General features: G+C 43.5%; 1 protein-coding gene across 1 annotated transcript in view; it reads left to right on the forward strand.

Moving 5' to 3' along the window:
• Positions 1-2470: 2470 nt before the first annotated feature.
• The window catches only part of TPH1 (tryptophan hydroxylase 1), a 248282-nt gene continuing 229766 nt past the window's right edge, over positions 2471-20986 (forward strand). Inside the window, exon 1 of the mRNA XM_078681083.1 lies at positions 2471-3254. Within this exon, the coding sequence (XP_078537209.1) occupies positions 3168-3254 (87 nt within the window). The 5' untranslated portion in view covers positions 2471-3167. The remainder of the gene's footprint in view (positions 3255-20986) is intronic.

Here is a 20986-nt window from a genome sequence, read left to right on the forward strand (position 1 = left end):
CAGTTCAGTATTTACATTGCTGCTTTTGAGTCTGATCTGTGCAAACACAGTGCATTTCATCTCCTCTTAACAAATTCTCAAGCAATTAAAGGGTACTTCAGAAAACTGTAGCATGACTCCTGCTGGCGGTAATGTACAGAGGTCATGTTTCAGATCCACTCCATTATACACTGGATTTAGTGGTTCAGCAAGTGAATCTCAAGATTCTTTGTGCCACTTTCTGTGGCTCAGGTCCCTTTCTCAGCACCAAAAATTTATGTAACTTCTCATCTTTTAAGGGCTCTTCTCTTATCCTTTACCTTACTTTTTGCAAATTTCCATGACCAATCAGATTTGTTCTACAGACTGGTCTTTCCAAGCTCCGGAGCCTTCAATCTGGAATGCTTTCCCCCTAAATCTGTGAAAAAGTAAATACAAAAGTTACCTTGGATATCAGCTTGATAAATGACTACTCCTAAAGTAGTTGTAGTATTAAAATACTTTATTGTATTAATCATTTGATTACAATAAAAATACAAGCCTTTAAAAGAAGAATTTTCAATAATTTCAATAATGTCAATTTACTGTTAAGGTCAATACAAATTTTGTAACTCAAACATTCTGTAAGTTCTCACAATGATTTCTGTACATTGTCTATTCGTCTCCCACTGTATTCTTGACTTTGGTTTATTTTATTTTCCCAAGATGAAGTGCTAATGTGCTGATTTGGTAAAATATGTGCATCTAATTTATCATATAGGATTCTATACATACGTTTCCCTGATATAAATGCGATTTGTAATCCTTTTCCTACAATAGTTACATATATTACTCAATCATTTGCCAACATTATAAACTTTTTCGGCTCAATCTATGATTTCAAGATATACTATAGTGCTAGTATGGCAAATGTGCAAATTCATTCACCCTTTTGTCTATAGATTGTGATCTTTTATCTCACTTTATTACTTTCACCAATATTTTAAGGTGCTAAAGTGCCGAGAATATACATATTTCTTTCGAGATTACGCAATTTTCTTTTCAGTTCTCTGTTAAAATCTGTATTGCTTCCCATTATATGAGCCATCTAAGCAGTTACAGCCAGATTCATCAAGGGAAAATGGGCTCGCAAAGGGCCAGATTCTGAGAATCTGGCCCTTTGCGAGCGCAATTTTTGCATTTGGGATTCATCATCCCAAATGCAAAAATCGCTAAATGCGAAATCGCTATTTTGCGAGGAATTGCATTTAAGGAATCTCTATTTGACATTCCTTAAATGCAATTCATGAATCATTTAAGAATTGAGAATTCGCAATTTTTGGCCGCTATTTACCGCGAAGTCTGACTTCGTGGTAAATAGCGAAAACTTAGAAAAATGCACTTTAGTTCATTTTTCTAAGTGGTATGTTACACCCACACTGTCCTTTGGACATGTGTGTGCGCAACATCAGGCTACATTTCCATTTCAGGGGTGCTACAGGGTGTCCTTTGGACACCCCTGGCACCCTTGAAATCGCATCCTTATTTGCGATTAGCAAATTGCTAATCGCAAATAAGGATTGACTCCCGATTCATTCCTATGGGCCTCTAGGCCCATAGGAATGAATGGGGAGTTATTCCTTATTTGCGATTAGCAATTTGCTAACCGCAAATAAGGAAGCTGTAGGAATCGCGATTTATTTTGCGATTTCTACATGAATCCCGATTTGCGAGTGCTTAATAGCGATTCCTTAATAATCGCTACTAAGGACTCGCAAATCGGGACATTGATGAATCTGGGGGATAATCCTTTATAGACATGATCTAAAAACGTTATAATCATTGTTATGGCCATACTGACTACTCCTAAAGTATTTCATCCACACATTCAAAGCTGCAGATAGCACCATAGGGCCATTTGCGATAAAAATGTCTTCTACAAAAATGTTTTCTTATATAAATTTAGAAAGTTGAAATCCAGAAGAATGCTTGAGATCTATTATTTTGGATACAATAAAAATTTCCCTGTAAAATATTTTTTAATTCCCTATCCATTTAAAAAAAATTATTCCAGAGGCAGGAGTGCAGGGAAGCTCGTAAAATCTAAGCAGAACACAGTTTTGGTGAAAATGATTCATTTATACCGACCAGTTTCTAAAAATACAAAAAGCCGGAAACACGGGGAGCATGCAGGGGATTGGAAAAGAGTGGACATGCACAGAGGTTCTTATGATAGAATGTTCTGGCCTTGCAGTGTTTGCCATCTTACACTCGATGGTCTTGGGTTGAAGCACGTCATCATCCTGTTTGATCCGGGATGAGTGTACTCCGTTTTTTTCTCCAAATTATTGTACGTATTTTAATGAACCTCAGTTAATTCTCCTTTGACGTGGGATGGGTGATGTTTGTTTCAATTTGCTTTGTGACGAGATTAAGACTGGTTGCCCACAGCACCCCCTTCCCCTTCGCAGACACACCTGCAGATAAAAAGGCTGTGAGACCTCGCTTCCCCGCGACCAAACGGCAGATGAGGCCCGGCTCGTGACACTAGAGGGGCGACGAGAGACAGGAACAGGACCCCGATTTTAGGCTGATTTTGAACACTGCAGAAGCGACCAGGGCGCACCTACGATGGCTGCAGAGCCCGTCCTGACACTCTCCACAGGTGTCTGAGAAGGAGCCCGGCGCTGAGGGGTACTGGGCTGGCGCCCTGGGATTCAGAGACTCTGGTATCCCCCCTGACTAGCGGGTCCTGACTCTCCATCCGGGCAGGAGAGTTGCCACTGCTGCCAACCTGCAGACCCCTTCCTGCCCCACTTCAGAGTGAGAAGGAAAAGACCAGACGCCGAGGTGAGGCTGAACCTTCCCCACGCCTCAAGCAGCGACACGCTTCAAAGAGGCACATAGCAGATACTGCGTCCAGGAAAGAACACGTGCTGACGGGGTAAGCCGAACTCTGCAGCCAGCGCAGAGCCTCACCTGCTGGCTGACACTCAGAGGCGCCACGAGCCGAGCGCCTGCAGTGCATAGGAGCTCTGCCAGCCTCCGCACCCGGCAGACTCCAGAGAGGTACCAGGGCCCCGTCCCTGCAGTGCTTGCTGTACTCTGTGCCAGCTCAGCCTCCGGGCCCTGACACGCGCCAGAGGTTTTGAAGGACTGGTGCGTGCTGAACTCAAGCACACCTCCCCGCCCCAGACCCGGAATCCATCATGCACTCCTGCAAAGTCGGCGGCCCTCGGAGGGGTCGCTCCTTCGACTCCATGAACAGCGTCAGTGACGACAACCAGTTGAACGAGGTACGGCCGCGCGCCCGCGCTAATCACGCCTCAAAAACTCCTCACCTGCCGCGCAGCGCGTGAGAAAGTACCCTTCCCAGTACAACACCGTGTGCTAGAGTGCGCTGCCGAGTTGTGTCGCAGTGTGCCGCGAATATGTACTAAAGTTAACCCGCTGTTGCGTAGATCAAATGTGTGCAAGTTATGCCCCCTGCGTCCTAATGTATGTGGCTTATTACATATTGTAATTGAGCTCTTATTTGCTCCATTTCTCTTTGTGGGGGGACTAAATATGCATTTTGAATATTACTTCTGTAAAACAGCACTGTTTGCCTAAAAAAATTATATGGAGTAAAATAGACACCGGCATAACGGATAATAGCACATCCGTAGAATAATATCTAATAATATACAGCTACAGAGTGACTCCGAGCAAACTACTGCCGCTCGGCCAATTTGCGATTCCGCAAAAAACTTGTTCATAAAATAAACGTATATGTTATTATGTACTGTGGTACAGATATATTAAGACGTTGTCTATGTTGGTGAAAAGTGACGCAAACCGGAGCAATGTTTCCATAAACTGTTTACTTTCCCGTACAAACCTTTTGCGCAGGACATTTGCTTTGCGCTACATTGCACCAAGAGGCATCTCATGGGTGCTACAAGGGCAGTCCCTCCCTACCACGCATGGTTTTTGAAGCAAAGCCGTTGCTACTAAAATTGTTAGACAGTGCTTTGCAGCAGGAGATAAATACACATCTCGTTGAGGCAGGTGCTAAATAGAAGACATCGTTTACTTTCTCCTAACTTTTATACATTGCATGCGCACATCCAATGTGTGAAAAGTTAAGTTTGTCTAGTAACAGTGTTTTTTATTGGAAAGGTACCTTTCCAGTGCACAACCTATGCTAGACATCACGCATAGACCTTCATACTGTGCCAGCAGTGGTGAAGAGATCTGCAGTGGCATATTTTAATAATTATGGCTCTGCGCTGTTCTCTCCGTCTTGCACAACGCAGCACAACAATAAGAGTTGCTGTGCTCTTTGCAACACTTTTAAATATATTAGCCTGAGGGTGTGGAAAAATTAAATATCAGAGATACCATTGCTAATATTAGTTGGCCTTTCTACCTTCCTTTGGGGGGGGGAGGGGGGGTTGGGAGGGTATGGATGATGAGTGTTTACATCTCTAGAAAGGACTGGCTTGGATTTGAAACCCTGACCTACGGATAGGATTAACTGGAAAGGGGATTATTAATCCTGCCTGTAATCCCAGACAGGTAGAGAAGAGGTTGAGCTTCGCTATCAGAACTGGGTCGCTGCAGGACGATCTTTTCTGCAGAAAAACTTGATCTTTTTGGGTATTAAAATAGGGCCATTGGCACTCTCATTTTATTTACAATTCTTTTCATTTTTGGGATAGCATTGATATGGCTCCAAGGAGCAGTAAAACACTTTGCAAAGAAAATTTGTATTGCAGCAGAGCCATATTAAACAGGACACATCATGCTTAAAAGTGTATGGTGTGTGTGTGAGATTCGTTTAAGATCAGATGTTGATCGATATGTGACAGAGAAGGAATAGAACATGTACTCGAACAGGGCACTGTACAGTTTTTGTTTACATATTATCATTGAACAATTTGAGATAACAACAGTTAAATATTTTTTCCCAGAATCAGAGTTTTTGGTCAGGTGCAAAAGCTGTGGGTTTGACTCTAAACCACATCTCATCCCAAGCATATCAGAATCCCGAGACTGGAACAGAACAGTGCATGCACCAGCCTTATGGGACAGTTTCAACTGACTCCTACTGACTATTCTGTGAATGTTAATTCCACATGCAAAACATTAAAAAACAACACCCGTTCATCTACACAGATCAACATTTCATAAAGTCGAGGCGGAGGAGCCCCATGGAGCCTGAACAGATGTAATCTCTGTTTTACAAATGCACATGCAGTTTTTTATCCACATGTATCCCCTCTGGAACTATGCAGCCGGTTTCCAAGATCATTCTGTATTCCATTCTTCTAAATTGAGGTACCTGTTGCCCCATCTAGGGTGTTTTGGCACCACATTCCAACCAAACAACCTTGACTGTTTGGCTGTGCCATAACTTGCATCATTATTTGGAATCGCACGCCAATGCTCCAGAATGCACTTCTTTATAGGAAAAATTGAGGACCCAATGTACCACCTACCACACCACAATGGAAGGTAATAACATAGACCATCAATTCAATTTTGCACTTAATGTGTTTTGGGATCACCCACATTTTCTGTGTCCATGCAAACATTGGTGCTGAAACTACAGGCATTACATTGACCACACCTTTTAAAGTATTTCCCTCGCAGCAATCAATTGCCTTGTTTGGGCACCAAGTAACTGAACCAGCATATCTTTCAACAATGTGTTTTGTTGGAACATTATGAAGGGGTGTGACCCTACTCTTGGTTGAAGGATTGGGCCAAATGACAAAATGTCTCATCTTTTTTTAACACTTTTCTTAGCTCCCAAGTTTTCTGAGGAAATTTAGTGATTAATCTAATGGGACCTACATCCATCTTGCCCTTGTTACTTTTGAGTTTGTAAAGGGCTTTCTCCCTCTCCACTCTATCTGCTTACTCGTTTGTAGCCATAAGAACTTTGTAGGGATACTCTCTCACTTTCAGTCTTTTGATGATCTACGGTATGCCCCAGTTGCAACTTGGGGAATGGTTACTAAAGGCATGTAAAATAGAGTTGCCTGACGTATCCTTTCTAAGCAATTCTGTAACCAGGGCATTATTTCTTACTCTAATCTTCAGGTCCAAAAAGTCTATGGGTTCTTTACTTCAACTCATCGTAAACCGTAGATTTCAGTTGTAAGAACACAGGTTGTTCTTAGAAAAAAAGATATATTGATAGATAGATAGATACACACACATATGTGTGTGTATCATTGTATATTTATATATTTAACTAATAATTAAATATATTAATTCACTAATTTTAAACTTTAATTTAAATCACTACATATGCATTTTTATATAATACATTTATCCAGTACAATTTGATTAAATAGTTCAAAATACATTAGATATATACACAATTTAGTTTCAACATGTTGACCATCAGCGGAAGTTATTTCAGATTTCTTTCTTTCATTGTTTAATATCCTGCCAACATTGGTTCTTTCTGTCTCTTGAGGGTACTATGCTTATATAGAATCCCCGTAAGGTTATGAATGCATTTGGTTTAACATTTGATATAATAGAGGGTTAGTATAGTTTGGCAAGTCAATTGTCAACGCAGATGCTAAGCTGAGAGTTCATCATGTTTGCGAAAACCTCCCGGTTTATTACTGCTTGAATCTAATATGCTTTCCTTGTACACCATTACTCAGAAACAAGGATATATTGCTTAGAGGTCAGTCACTTATAATTGTGCATTATGTGTGCATGAGCTCCGTATCCTAGAAACAGCATTCATTGTAATGTTTCTGATCGGATTGCTGGCTCAGTGAGTTCAATGCACACCAGTGATAAATGTGGTGATACAACCGCCATAAATTCAAATCATGGCCAAAGTGATTTAGCTTTCCATCCTTCCAAAGTTCGTAAATTGACTGCCATAAACTAGGCAATTGTAACACCTGTGATTTACAATGTTTAGTAAAGCAGGCGTGCAGCTTGACATGCAGTATAAAAAATACTACTGAAAGTCCTTTTCTTCTCCTTTTCCAATTTGCTCTTTAGTCGTCAGCAACTGTCTCTGAACATTCGACTGTTTTGAGAATACATCCTTACCCTAACATTACATATTTCCTTTAACACCTGAGATTGTCTTTCTTTTAATTTAGCTTTTTTTTTAGTCAAGTCACCTCTGCTAAAATAGACGGTCTCTCAGGCCAGGCAGTGTAACATCTCATGACTAGCTACTGTATTGTATGGCTCAAACACTCATTCAGAAATCACAGATCTCCAAATTGGATAACATTTTTAAAATGTCTGGCAGGTTTTGTAACCTACTCTGTTACTGAACGAATTTTAGAAGGTATTCGCCTATTTTACCTTTGTGGCTATGGCTTTTTCATTCTCTGTCTGCGGTTCCAGGCAGAGAAAAAGAGTGTCGAATCATGAGAAAAGAAGGGGGAATGACTGGAGGAAAAGATGGCAGGCCATCACAGCTATGAATATGGTCTAGAAACCGTGCTAGGACTTATTGAGGTGCCAAGTTATTTGTGAGAGGGACATATGCCACTGGGATCCGATTCTGAACTGAGTGACTGAGGAGAGATGTGCATAGGGTTACAAAACCTGGGATCAGCACTTGTGAAGGCTGAGGAGAGGCGTGTAGGGTAGTAGAGATACCTGGCTTCAAGAGACAGAGAGCTGAGGGAAGGTGTGAGGGAAACAGAGACAATGGGTTCAGTGCTCAGGGAAGCTGGGGGGAGATGAGAGAGAGAGACAGACCCACTGGGATGAGGATTCAAGGAGGCTGAGGTGAGATGAGAGGGAGACAGAGATACTGAGATGGGGAACTCATGGAACTGATGAACGATGGATGAGGGACAGGGGCCCTGGATTCAAGAGTCAGGATGGCTAAGGACAGAGACAGCAGCAAGATCTGTCTGTCTGTCCCTATCTCTATCTGTCTCTATCTGGTTCTGTCTTTGTCTCTATCTGTCTCTGTCTGTATCTCTGTCTCTATCTGTCCCTTCCTCTATCTGTCCCTCTCCAAACAAGAAGCTTCCCAAAAGGCCCTTTAAAAGTCAGCTGTGAAAGCGCCTACAGCTGACTTTTAAAGAGCCTTTTGGGAAGCTTTCCAACGGTGCAGTGAAGTAACAGAGGCCGGCAGTAAACACAGAAGATAGCCGCAGGAGCATACTTAGTGAATACCTATTTAATATAGTATTCACTACGTATGCTCTTGCGGTCATCTGTGTTTACTGCTGGCCTCACTGGAAATGTAGAAACGACAAGGCAAGGTCCGTGGGCCACCAATGAATGCATGCGGGCCGTACTATGAGTACCACAGTACTAGAGGTTCGAGACAATTAGAAAGGCAAGTAAGAAGACGTATTAGGAAAGAAAAATGGAGTGTGGTGTTCAGACAACTCCAGTAAACTATCATGTCCAGGAAGCTACTCTTTTAATATGGCAGACGTTCCCAGGAAGGTGGTTGTGGGTCTAACACGAGCGAGCAAGGCTGTGGTTTTGACAGAAGGGGAATCTTGGACGAAACAAGGAATCTTGGAGAACCAAGGAAGGGTCACCCTCTCAGGGGGCACCTAAAATTTGATATTGCACAATCAGCATTAGAGTGCTCTTGCTGATGCCAGTGAAGAAAATGAAGCAGCAGTGGTCCACCTTTGTGTTCACTGGTCAGTCCCTGACTCCCCAGGCTCTTCAGTGAATGGCTCCTGAACCCAAACATCTCCAGACCTCCCCCAGCTCACCGAAATCACTCATAGCTTTTCTTCCTAGCCCTGATGAGGGTGATGTTCAATGGCGGCTTCTCCACTAAGGCGAAAGAGAGTCACCCCACTGCTTACTGAGTGAGCAATTAAAAATAGAAAAATAAAATGCTAATACCTTAAGGTTACTGGCTCCATTATTTGGTGGCAGCTCTGGGCTATTTAGAAGCTGGGGGAGGAGTGGTGAGCACTTCTTTGTGCGCATGACAGTTTGGCCGGCCATCTGAGGAAGGCCAAAATGTCTGCATACTTTGCATGTTCTCCACCCAGGGTGCATTACGGCCTGGGTGGACAACAGAGCCAGGGTCCCGTTCCCTGTCTGAGCTCTGTTCCACCGCACTCAGACCATACATAATGCTGCATTGTAGCATTGTAATTGGCTCAGGTGAGCCTGGGTTCTTTCTGCTTCCACATAAACCAGGAAGAGGACAAGAGGATGGAGGAAAGGGGGTGGCCAGCCACATCCAGGTAAGTGATTTAAAAAAAAAATATATTTTTTATTCCTCCCCTCCTTCTGCTCCCCCCACACCAGCTCACGCCCGTTTGGTAGTAGCTGCTACCGGTGGTGTTGGTGTGTGTCAGCAGGGGTGAGAGGGTGAAGGGAGGGGGCTAATGGGGTGTTAAAAACATACCCTACGGTATGATAATGAAGGACCACTTTAAAGTGGCAAATATAACAGAGAAACGAGAACGCAGGGACAGGGACAAGTCTGGAGCAAGCTGAGAGTGGTGTTGCTGTTTGCATACCCTTAATGCACACAGCTCCGTGCAGTCCTCAGAAGATTGGCACCCTGGTCCTGGGCCCAGCTCGCCCACGCCAAAAGCCGACCCTGTGCACAATTGAGCTTTAACTTGTACCTGTTTTGTACTCCTGAGTTTGTCTTCCATAAGTGGAATCTTTGCACAGAATGACTAGATCGCACGTGCAGATTACTTAGCACTGCTTCACACACTGACCGTGTCACACAAATGGTCAGTAACACATCCAGTCCACCCCTCTCTCTTTGACTCATTCACGCACTAGCTTGTAGACATTTACACATATGTTCAGTTAAGCATGCAACCCAGTCACGGCAATACACTCAGCCAGTAACACTCTGTATCGCACAGTTACCTGATCTCTCAATTGCACATCCAATCACATTCACCCAGCCAATTCAATTCAATTCAAATCATCTTTACTCTGCTGTAATACAACCACATTATGCCTGCGCCAGGTATAATGTATGCAGGGTAGGCGTTCCCACGCAGAAAAGCTTTGTAGAAGTGGCACAGTAAAATCTACATGATTTCACTGTGCCACTTCTAGGAGGCCACTGTGCCAAAACCCTACGCCTTCTTGGAGCAGGCATAAAGAGTGACTCAGTGTATTGGGAATAGGCCTCCCTGTGTATTGCTGGAGTTGCGTCGTGCTTGTGACACAACTCCAGCAATGCATGATTTTTGCGCATCTGTCAATCCTTGCGCCATGGTGCACCATATTTTATATACGATGCATCCATGGTGGTGCAAGGGTTTTGCACACTGGCTGCTGAAACGCAGAGATGCGCCAATTTCTTGAAAATCTGCCCTGCCCTTAAGTGACAATAATCCACTCGCTGACACATACATTCAGGTTCAATCATACACTTTTTCAGTGAATTCAACAGTTATTGGGTCACACCCGCAGTCGCACATATTCAGTCCGGCACACACTTACTTTCACATTCATTCCGCCACTCAATAACTCAGGCAATTGGACAGCCAGTCAGTCAGTCACTTTATATTAGATTGACCGTACTTTTCTATCATTGCTCGGAGATTCACACCATATAAAAACAAGAAAATTGCAACATCTGGCTGGCTTCATGCTACACTGTAGAAGATTCTTGTCAGGAAAAATGTACGCAATTGGTTTAAAACTCTGTCAATTGTAGGAAAGAGGAAGAGTATACCCCTTAGCCCATTCAGTTTGATATATTCAAAGAAGAAGTTTGTGCTCTTTAGCTGAGGGAATATCTTTTGTTCTGAAGCCACCTTTGAACTTTTAGAGAACTGCAGTTGCTGAAGAACAAGATCCTGTGCTGTTGCAAGAGGATGAAGCAGGGGTGGAGCAGAGGAAGAAATTGAAGGGTTCGATTGTATGGGATTTTGTTCATATTCATCTGTAGGGAAAAAGGTGAATTCCAAGTCTGTTACCTTCAGCTATGTAATAAAGATATTTCCCGTGGGAGTGTGAAACAATACTTGTTCTGTACCATGAGAATGAGAAAACACCTGCAGACAATTCATTCCACTATGTTGGCGTGTGCAGAAAGAAGGCATCAGAAGGAGATAGAGAGGCAGAAGCAGGAACTTCTTCGGTTACGGCAACACCTTTGACTTTGTCTGCTTCGTCAGCACCTCCACCACCACCTGCTGCATCTGTCTCTCCAGTAGGACCTTCTAATTCTTCTGCTCCATCAGCACCTCCACCAACAACCAGTGCATATGTGCCTCCACCAGTACCTGCTACTGGTGGAGTGGAGCCAATACATCTTTTAAGGCAGAATCGGAAAATTAAAGAGTAATATGGCAGTACAGAGAAATACTCTCTCTTCTGCCATACTGTAATTGTTGGGGCAGAGACAAAATGGCCAACAGTGTCCTCCCCAAATACCTTATTGTTTTTTTGCCTTTGTTGTCCTTTTGTTTCCTGTTGAGACAATTGTTTTGGTTCATCATGTTGATATTGTAAAAAAAAAAGTTCCAGAAAAAATGGAGAGAAAAAAAGCTTGTTTCAGAACTAACCAAATATCTTGAAAGATAAAGAGTGTCTACCAATATTAACCATCTTTTGTCAGGAAATACTAAATTGTAATTAATATAGAGATAAATGGTAAGTGGAACATGGACCTTATGTTCGTTTCATAGTAGATGGTAAGTTAATAATAGAGTTATATTTATTAAATACAATCAGATAATACTCTAGACTACAGTTATATCTGATTGTTATTTAAGAAACTTAACAAAAAGTCAATCCATCATTGTTTTCCTTTTTCTGTGTTCCCGGATAAAACTACTGTGAGAAATTAGGTTTTTTGTTTTAGTGGGGTGTTAACGCTGCTCAAGCAGCAGCCACAATTTCAGCCACAATTTCAGTCAGGGTGAACCAGAAAACCCACAAAATTAACCTGTTCTTAACTCTCTGGTAGCTTTCCATAAAAGCAGACAGGTTTCACTTAGAGGCAATGTGTAAAGTATTTGTGCAGCACCCAAACAGTAATAAAATGAAAACACAATACAAGAAAAATCCCACACCAATTTAGAAAAATAGAGTATGTTGTATTACATTATTTGACACTGAAATGACAAAAATCCAATCAGTAGAATCGGAGTTGTGAATTTTTGGAGTTCAAGGTAAAAACTAGCATCTGAAAGATCAAAGTGCCAACCACAAAAATCTAGTAGTGCGAAACCAGGTCAAAGTAAAAAAAATATGGCCAACATCTAAAGAGCGCCGGTTGGATAAAAACAGGGTAATGGGCCCGGAGCTTACCATCTGACTTAGAAGAAATTTCAGCAAAAAGTCTCTAAGAAGGTAGACATTCACCGAAGCAAGGCTGCAGGTGGTGTACGAGAATGTGCCATTTTCGGGGAGCCAGCTTAATTAAGGGGGCCACAATGGTTTCATATACCCTAAAAAAAAACTCCTGTAGTAGTATCAAATGAAACACAGCAAAGCCATCACTTCTGTTTGGGTTTTGGAGTCTTCCAGGCGAAGATAGTCTCTATTTTGGCACCTTATCATGCCCACGAGGTGTCCCAAGTGCACCTCAGAACCTTGCCCTATCTGGCACTACTGGCCTTGACATTCAGGACTGCTTGTGGCAGGGCTGGAAGAACTTCCTGTAGGTGAAACAGGTGGTCCTCCCAGCTGCTGCTGTAGACAACTATGTCATCCAGGTAATCAGCACCGAAGACCTCCATCCTGCCTAAGATCTAGTTCACCCACCTCTGGAAGGTGGCAGTGGCATTCATCAAGCCAAAGGGCATCACTCTAATTTGAAAGTGGCCCTCTAGAGTAGAGAATGCTGACCTCTCTTTGGCTGCCTCAGTTAGGGTATTCTGCCAGTACCCTGAAATAAGGTAAAAAATACTCATGAACTTGACAGCCCCTAATCTGTCAATGAGCTCATCAGCTCGGGGGATGAGGTGAGCATCAGTCTTGGTGGCTGAGATGAGCCTGCTCTATTCCACACAGACCCTGAGTTCTGGGGCAGTGCCCGGTTGGGCAGCTTTGTGTACCAGCACCACTGGGCTGGGCCAGAGACAATATGCGGTCTCGAGGGAACCATCCAGGTACACTGACGGAGAGGAATAATTATGAAAGTTCCAGTTGGACCCTTCTCACGCCCCCTCCTTTGACCATGAGGTAAAGTTCCACTTTTTAGAAAATACAACATGACTTATTAGTGTTGTATGTATTGTTTACCTTATGCTTATTAGATAGCATTTGTGAGTCACTTTTTCACCTCACTTTGGAGTGGTACACACAGGGCTGGACCCTGTGTTGTCCTGAAGAAGAGCATTGGGGATGCTCGAAACATTTTGACCTCTGTTGGGACCCCTGACTCATTGAAACTAGGCACCCTAGAGACCTACCTCTTTTTAAACATATCAACTAGGAGCAAGAATAAAGTTATTTCGCCCACTAGTTAGATATTTTTAAAGTCACTCCAATCCACATACACCACTGCACCACACATAGTTCCTCACAACAGTGTTCCTACGTATTTTGCAAGTCCTAGCACGCCTCAACTCGCAGCGGGTTGGGATGGCCCCTATGATGAAGCATGTCACTGTGGGGAAACCCCGGTGAGTGAGTGGGACTCAAGAAAGGAAATTTTTCCTTTTTTGCCAGATTTTCTATCTCACACTGAGTGAAAATCTATCTCTACTGCTTGGTTCTCTATCCGAGATTTAGGATTGTGTATGTCTATAACTAGAACAGGAGGGTGGACCTAGCATATCCCTCTACCTCCCCCCTTTTTTCGATCTGGACCAGAGACTACCAGAGTACTCAATCACCCCTAATTTGAACCACTTGGAGTCTTCCTCATTAATGCTGGCCACTACTTTGCCTGTCAGCTTGTATATTGTGTTTTTAATGGGCAGGCTGTCCTCAGTATCAATATAATCAGCACACAGGTGTCTAAGCCCAGAAGTGAGGGACAAGAGCGAGGAAAACAGTCCCAACAACTGGTGACAGTCCTCCTGGTGTTTTGGGGTCAGGATAGGAGAGAGGTTGACACCTTTCATGGATCCACCTTTTTCCTTGGATGATAGAAGGTCAGGGAGAGGTTCACTCTCTTCCTCCACTTCATCTGTCACCAACAGCATGGTCACCTCAGATCTCTCATAGTGGGGTTTGAGGCAATTGAAATGGAGTACCCTTAGGTGTGTCTGGGGGTCTTGAGGTCCACCAGGTAGGGGGCCTCCCCATTCCTCTCAATCACCTCATAGGGCCCAATCCGAAAGTCTTTGAGGGCCATGGGTTCCTCTGTCTCCATTAGCCACACTCTCTGGCCAGGCTGAAACTCTACCAGAGAGACCTTCTGGTTATATGAGAGTTTCATTACTTCCTGGTTAGCCTCGAAGTACTCAGAGGCCTTCTTCCAGAACTTGGTCATCTGTTTTACGAGGGCTTGCATGTAGCTAACCACTTCCTGGGGGGTTTCTTGGGAGCTTGCTCCCACTTCTCCTTCATCAGACTGGGAGGTCCCCTAACAGGGTGTCCATAACAGACTTTGAATGGGCTGAACCCAACTCTCTTCTGTAGCTCCTCTCTGTAGGCAAAAAGCAAGCATGGTAAGATTACGTCCAACTTCAGCCTCATGAGCTTCGACAGTTTTTCCCTGTTCCCCACTGGCCTGACAGGTGAGACTGTTCCTGCAGAATGTATCTGAGTATATCTTCACCTGGGGCCAATAAAAGTGGGAGACAAGCCTGGCAAAGGTGTTGTCTTACCTCAGATGTCTGGTATGGGGAATTTAATGAGCCAGTACCAGTAGGAAGGCCCAGTAACATTGGGGGACCACTAGAAAAAGTGTTGCTCCATACAAAGGCTCACTAAACAGGAGGTCATTCTTCCAATATATGAGGTGATCTCCAGAGGTGTCACCAGCTGCCTGGGCTTCAGCTTGCCACTTCATGCCCTTGCAGAACTCTTCCCTGGTGGGCCCACCCTCAGCTTGCTATCCAACACAACAAGCTCAGGTAGGTCTCATAGGGAAGTCTTGTCCTCCCTGATAGTCTCTCGGGCGACCTCCTCTGGTGCCCCATTCACCTATACCATGGGAGATTCTGGGTCTCATTTCACATGGCTCCTGTCCTTCTCTTTCTTGGCAACTGCCTGGGCCATGATTCCAGGCTGCAGGCTTCCTTTGCTCCCTTACTGGGCATCCATGGACCCTGTGGTCATGCAGACCCAGTCAGGTAAGCCCAACATTTCGAGGTGTGAGCTCCAGTTCCTTCCAGGCTTTGTGCTCCAGATCATTCCCAAACAAACGATCCACAGGCATGGCAGGACCAAGACCCTAAGAGAACCTGAGCCCTGTCCAACTCAAAGGGAACCAGAGCCACTGGGTAGTGGCTCTCACAGTTGCTTTTTACTACAACCTGGTGAAATGCATTAGGTATCACCTGCTCTGACAGTAGCCATACTGGCTCCTGTGTTCATAAGAGCTTCCACCCTCTTTCCATTGATGGTGACACACTTCCTGTACTTGAAAGTATTTGCAGGCATGTGGGTTTGGGGCAAAATTTCTCCATCACCACGGGACACTAGGTTAACTTCTGTTGTATACCCCACATTAACTGGGGCCACATACTCCGAAGCACTACATTGGCCAACCCCTGGGTCTGCCCACCATTGGGGAACTGTGCCTTCTTTGGGCACTTAGAATAACCCTCTGAGTGCCCAAACCTGTACCACTCATAATACCTAGGGACAAGCTTACCATTACCCATGTCCCTAAATCCAGATTTCTTGTGGTCAGTTTGGTATTTGATTCCTTCCCCTTGAGAACCAATTTGGAGGCCTTGAGAGAACTGCGTCTAGTTGTATCTCCCCCTTCTTTTTGGTGGGAGCCTGGCCACCCTTTTAGGTACCCAGATGCATTTTTGTGGGCCCAGGTGCTGCTGATCCAGCGGTATGCCTCATTAGTAAGCTCCCTGGGGTCAAATAGCTTACTATTTAAAAGGAGTTGGCACAACTCTGTAACACACAGACTGACCAATCGTGCTGTATAGCCCATTATAATCATTCACTTCACGGCCCTTCACCCAACCATCCAGAGCCTTGGAAAAAATGATCCACAAAATCGACCAAGTTCTGCTGGGGAAGCTTCTGACTGTCTCTGAACATTTGCCAATATATCTCTGGGGTGAGCACATATTTCCTGGTCAGTCCCTCCTTTTTGAAGGGATACTTGATCTTGTCCCTTGGGCTAACAGGGCATCCCTCCCTATATTAGTAATGTGCCTCCAGAGCTGCCCCCCCCCCACTATTCTCATAAGGGACCCTGTGTATCTCTAGGGCAGCCTCATAATGCTCAAACCAGTTGTCTATGTCATCTCCCACAACAAAGTTCGGGACCAGGTCCTTTGGGATGGGACTATTTTTCTGTAGTGGACACAGGGTTAATACTGTTACTATTGTTGCTGGATTCTGAGGTCTGCCTGGCTTTGAGCTCCAGTTCATTCAGAATCATTTCATGTGCCAGTAGAAGTTTATTTTCAGCCAAGGCTCTATCTGCCTCAGCTTTCTCTCTGGCAAAGTCTATATTTGCCTCAGCCTTCTCTCCACTGCCTTCAGCCTCATCTTGGCCAGCTGCAGTTTGAGCTTCCTCTCTGCCTTCCTGTCCTCCAGCCCCTCTGGTGACAGTTCATGGGCATCCTCTTGGGGTGAGATATGTTCCTTTTGCAGCAAAGGACTCAGGTGTGGGTCTTCCTCCTCCTCCCCATCATCCAAATGTGCTCCATCTCCTCTGGGTTATGCTCCTCTAGGGTGGACTGCCATCTCTTGACATTCTTACAGTCTCTAAGGGCTATCTGGAGGTCTTGCTTTGTGGCCTTCTTGCTTGCCTTCATCCCCTATTCTTTGCCGAGCCTCCAAAGCTCAGCGCTCGTGAGATTGCTGATGTTGAACAGGTCCATCTCCATTGTGCAAAAATGGAGGTAGGGCACTAAAATGGAGAAAAAGGAGAAAACGGGCAATGGAAAACTAAGAAGAATTTAAAAAGAGGTCAACTCTGGTGCAAATTATTTATATGGGATTTTATGTTAAACAAATCACTGTATTCAATTGCACAAACACAAGTACTGGACCCCACCACTGAACACCAAGGAGAGAAATTGGGCGTCAGGATTCCTGCCACAGCTCACCTCTCTTAACCATCACAATATATCAGCATGACTCATATCATTCCTCCCAACACTTATGAATGAACAAACATCTTGTACCCTGACTTTTGACCATACTACATGCTGTTGGTAATAGCTAGCTGCAGTTGGTGTTCCCCGGTTTGTTTGAAAAGGTTTAATAGCGTTTATAAATGTTTTACCATGCATATGAATGGTCAGGTTTCAGGCATCACAGGAACATCCAAAAAAATTACCAGAATAAGCATCAAGCAACCGGCATAGACATCCTCAACATGAACCTTTCAATAGACAGCCCTCATCAAATGAATACCCTGCACCTGTTGGAATATGACCTTTATGAACATTATAAAACACCTCTAGAAGACAGCCTCATCAAATTAATAATTTGTACCTGTCCCGTGCTATAAGCAATTAGAACACGACCTTTGTGAACATTCTAAAACACCTTCTAGAAGACATCCTCATCAAATTATTCATCTGCACCAGTTACCTGCTATAAGCAATTAGAATGTGACCTTTGTGAACCTTCCAAATCACCTTCTAGAAAGGCAGCCACATCAAGTTAATTGTCTGAACCAGTTCCTTGTTGCAAACAATTAGAATGTGACCTTTATGAACGTTCTAAAGTAGTCTTATTTAAAGACCCTCTACACTCCCAGCTTCCAGGACTCTGTTTTGCCATCTCCCTTGATCCTCCCACTTTGACCTCACGGCTAAGAATGTACCGCATTAGTCTCAAAACTGGATGGAAAAAAGAACACGAATAAAATGAGAACGGCATTATCAAATTTAATTTTACTACACTGAGCTCAGTCACAACATTGTGCTACAAACAAAGGTAACCAGTGTCTTTGTTCAAAACCACTACAGTTTCGAGAACTTTGATGAAGGGGCCTCTAATGACAGTCTAATTGAAAACAAAACAACAACTAATCAAAACTAAAGGTTGCCTGAGATTTGAAAAGTTTTCATGAGGTGATACATTAAGAGAGAAATGTAATATTAGACTAAAGGCTTATTATTTGTTTGTTTATATGTACTCTATTTGCTGGGACCATTCATAAGACTGGTGTGAATGTGAATGTGTTGTAGTGTTGTTGTTGAGTAGACTAGCCACAGCATATTTGACTTCACATGCTCTCTCCATCCAAGCCCCCTACCCCCTGGGATTTGCAATCGATGCAGTGTCTCGTTCTGTAAACTGAGGGCAAGTCTCTGGAGGATTCAGGAACTAGCATGTCGTCCCCTTGGAATCTTGTGGGATCCAGGTAGGTAGCTTATGATAGAAGGCTATGACACACACCCAGCATTCATTTCGGGCAGCACCATGACCAATCAAGCCCAAATATTCACAGACGATCTAGCATGTGCCTTATTAGGGAACCTTAATGATGATAACAATCTGTCTGAGTTAATGCAGCAGTTGCAACTAGATCAGAATAGGTTAAAAGCAGAAAATGTAACACTTAGGGAAGAGTTGAAATGAGAGAGGATACATTTCACACAATGTAGGGATACTAAAGCTTGGGATAGTCGCCCAGTTTTGACCCAGCCTGTATTTGGAGAAGCATTTCAGAGAGGGGCGTTTGCAACTACTGATCAGAATCTGCATGCATCTGTCTCTACACCCAGTCCTGTGCCCTTGGCAGCTTTAAAACGCTTTCATGGCGACAGTACTAAATTTGCAGCCTTTACAAGGCAATGCGAAATGCATTTCCCATGCAAGCCTTAGGCGTTCCCCAATGGCACTGCTAAAGGAGCATTTGTAATCTCTTATTTGGGTGGTGTATCCGCTAACTGGACAATTCCTTTAATAGAAGCAAACGATTCCCTTTTATACAACTATTCTGCTTTTAAGGCTGCCATTACTAAGTTATTTGCAAAACATGTTTTTATCCAGGCAAATGACAATGAGTCATTTAACCTACGATAAGGTTCTAATGACCTGCGGAACTATATCACTACCTTCAATCGACTGGTGGTGGAAAAAATGCTGTCCAGATGAGAAAAGAACATCCTTATTCTATTGTGGGTTAACAGATGACCTTAAAGATTCCCTCTCACACATTGTTGATCTGCCCGATGATTGTGCAGAATTTATTGATCTTGTGGTTAAGCTAGATCACCGATTGGGCGAATGAAAGAGTGACTGATCTCGGAGTGACACCAGAGTAATTATTCTAAAAATGGAGAAGAAGGAGTCAGGCAGTATGACTCTTGATACTGAACCTATGCAGATAAGAGGTATAAGGGGTCCACTATCTAATCCGGAAAAGGAACGTTTCTGAAAATTAAACATATGTCTTTATTGTGGCAAAGTAGGTCATTTCGCTAGGGAATGCTCTGAAAAAACAAAAAAGACTAAGGTTGTGGCTAGTGTAGAGGTCTTGTTGAAAGAAGCCGTACAGATTTCACAATGTCTGGCCAAAGTAGGAATATGAATTCCACGGCATCTGACTATATGAGTCACAGTAATCATATCCCCACTGCAGAGGCACATAATATAGATGTCGTTGACTAAAGGGCCACAGGCAATTTCTTTGCTCTGACCCTAGCTGCCAAGCTCGGGTTCACAAAAGTTCCCAAAGAAAAAATGAGCCTGTATGAGCAGTAGATCGTTTAGAGTTGTCTTCTGGTCTAATTTGTTTTCAGACAGCGGCTCTAATGTTAATGTGCGATAATGGGCATTCTGAACGACTCTCTTCGATCTAATAAACACTCCCACCTTCGGGGTAATTCTTGGGAGTACCTTGGCTAGAACACCATAATCCAAAAACCGATTGGGTACACTGTACTATAACCTTGAACTAGCCATTCTGCTACCAAGAGGCTCCAGAGGTGGGAATACCTCTGCATTGCGCCTTGGTCCGAGGAACAGAAAACAAGAAGTACCCAAAGAATACCAAGACTTTCAAGATGTTTTTGATCCCTTGAAAGCCACCCAACAGGCCCCACACAGAGCCTTTGATTGCAGCATAGATCTGCTCCCAGGAGCAACTCTGTCTTGCCGTAGAGTTTACGTGTTGACAGAACCTGAAACTCAATATCGACGCAAATATCTGGATTAACTACTAGAGATAGGTTTTATACGCCACCCCATGTCGCCTGTGTCTTCCCCACTCTTCTTTGTACCCAGGAATAATAGGGAGTTGAGGGTTTGTGTGGATTATGGGTCGGTCAATAAGGTGACTATTAGGAACCACTATCATCTCCTCTTAATTACGGTACTACTTGATCAGGTCAGAAATTCCACCTTTTCTACAAAACTAGATTTATAGGGAATTTACCACTTAATCCATGGTTGAGAAGGCGATGAATGGAGAACCGCCTTTAGGACTAAGTTCGGGCTGTTTGAGTATAATGTTGTGCCCTTCAGGCTATGTGATGCTCCGGCAGCATTTCACTATTTCATTACCAAGATCTTGAGAGAGTTTTTAGATGTTTGTGCAATTGTCTACATAGACGGCATTCTGATTTACCCAAACTCAGAACAAGAACATGTACAGCGTGTACGCACCATTTTGCAGTGCCTTAGGGAAAACATTTTCCTTGCTAAATTAGAGAAATGTTCCTTTGAGGTACAGTCAGTAGAGTTTCTGGGATATCACTTATCTCTCCCAGGCATCATTATGGCCCCCAAAAAGGTAGTAGTCATTACCAATTGGCCATCTCCAACAAATGTCAAGGAAATTCAATGTTATATTCCATATAGGTACCATAATATAGGCCTCGGTAAACTCGTTACCCTTCACCTATATTTTCTCCCTACATTACACTTGTCGCAGTTGTCGTGGAGTGACGTTTTACCTAGATATTACACTGCATTCAGAACGGGATTTTCCCTAGTTAGAAATCTCATACATTATGCATGACGCTTCTTG

This window comes from Lissotriton helveticus, chromosome 3_1 (assembly GCF_964261635.1).
Source record: "Lissotriton helveticus chromosome 3_1, aLisHel1.1, whole genome shotgun sequence".
NCBI classification, from domain to species: Eukaryota; Metazoa; Chordata; class Amphibia; order Caudata; family Salamandridae; genus Lissotriton; species Lissotriton helveticus.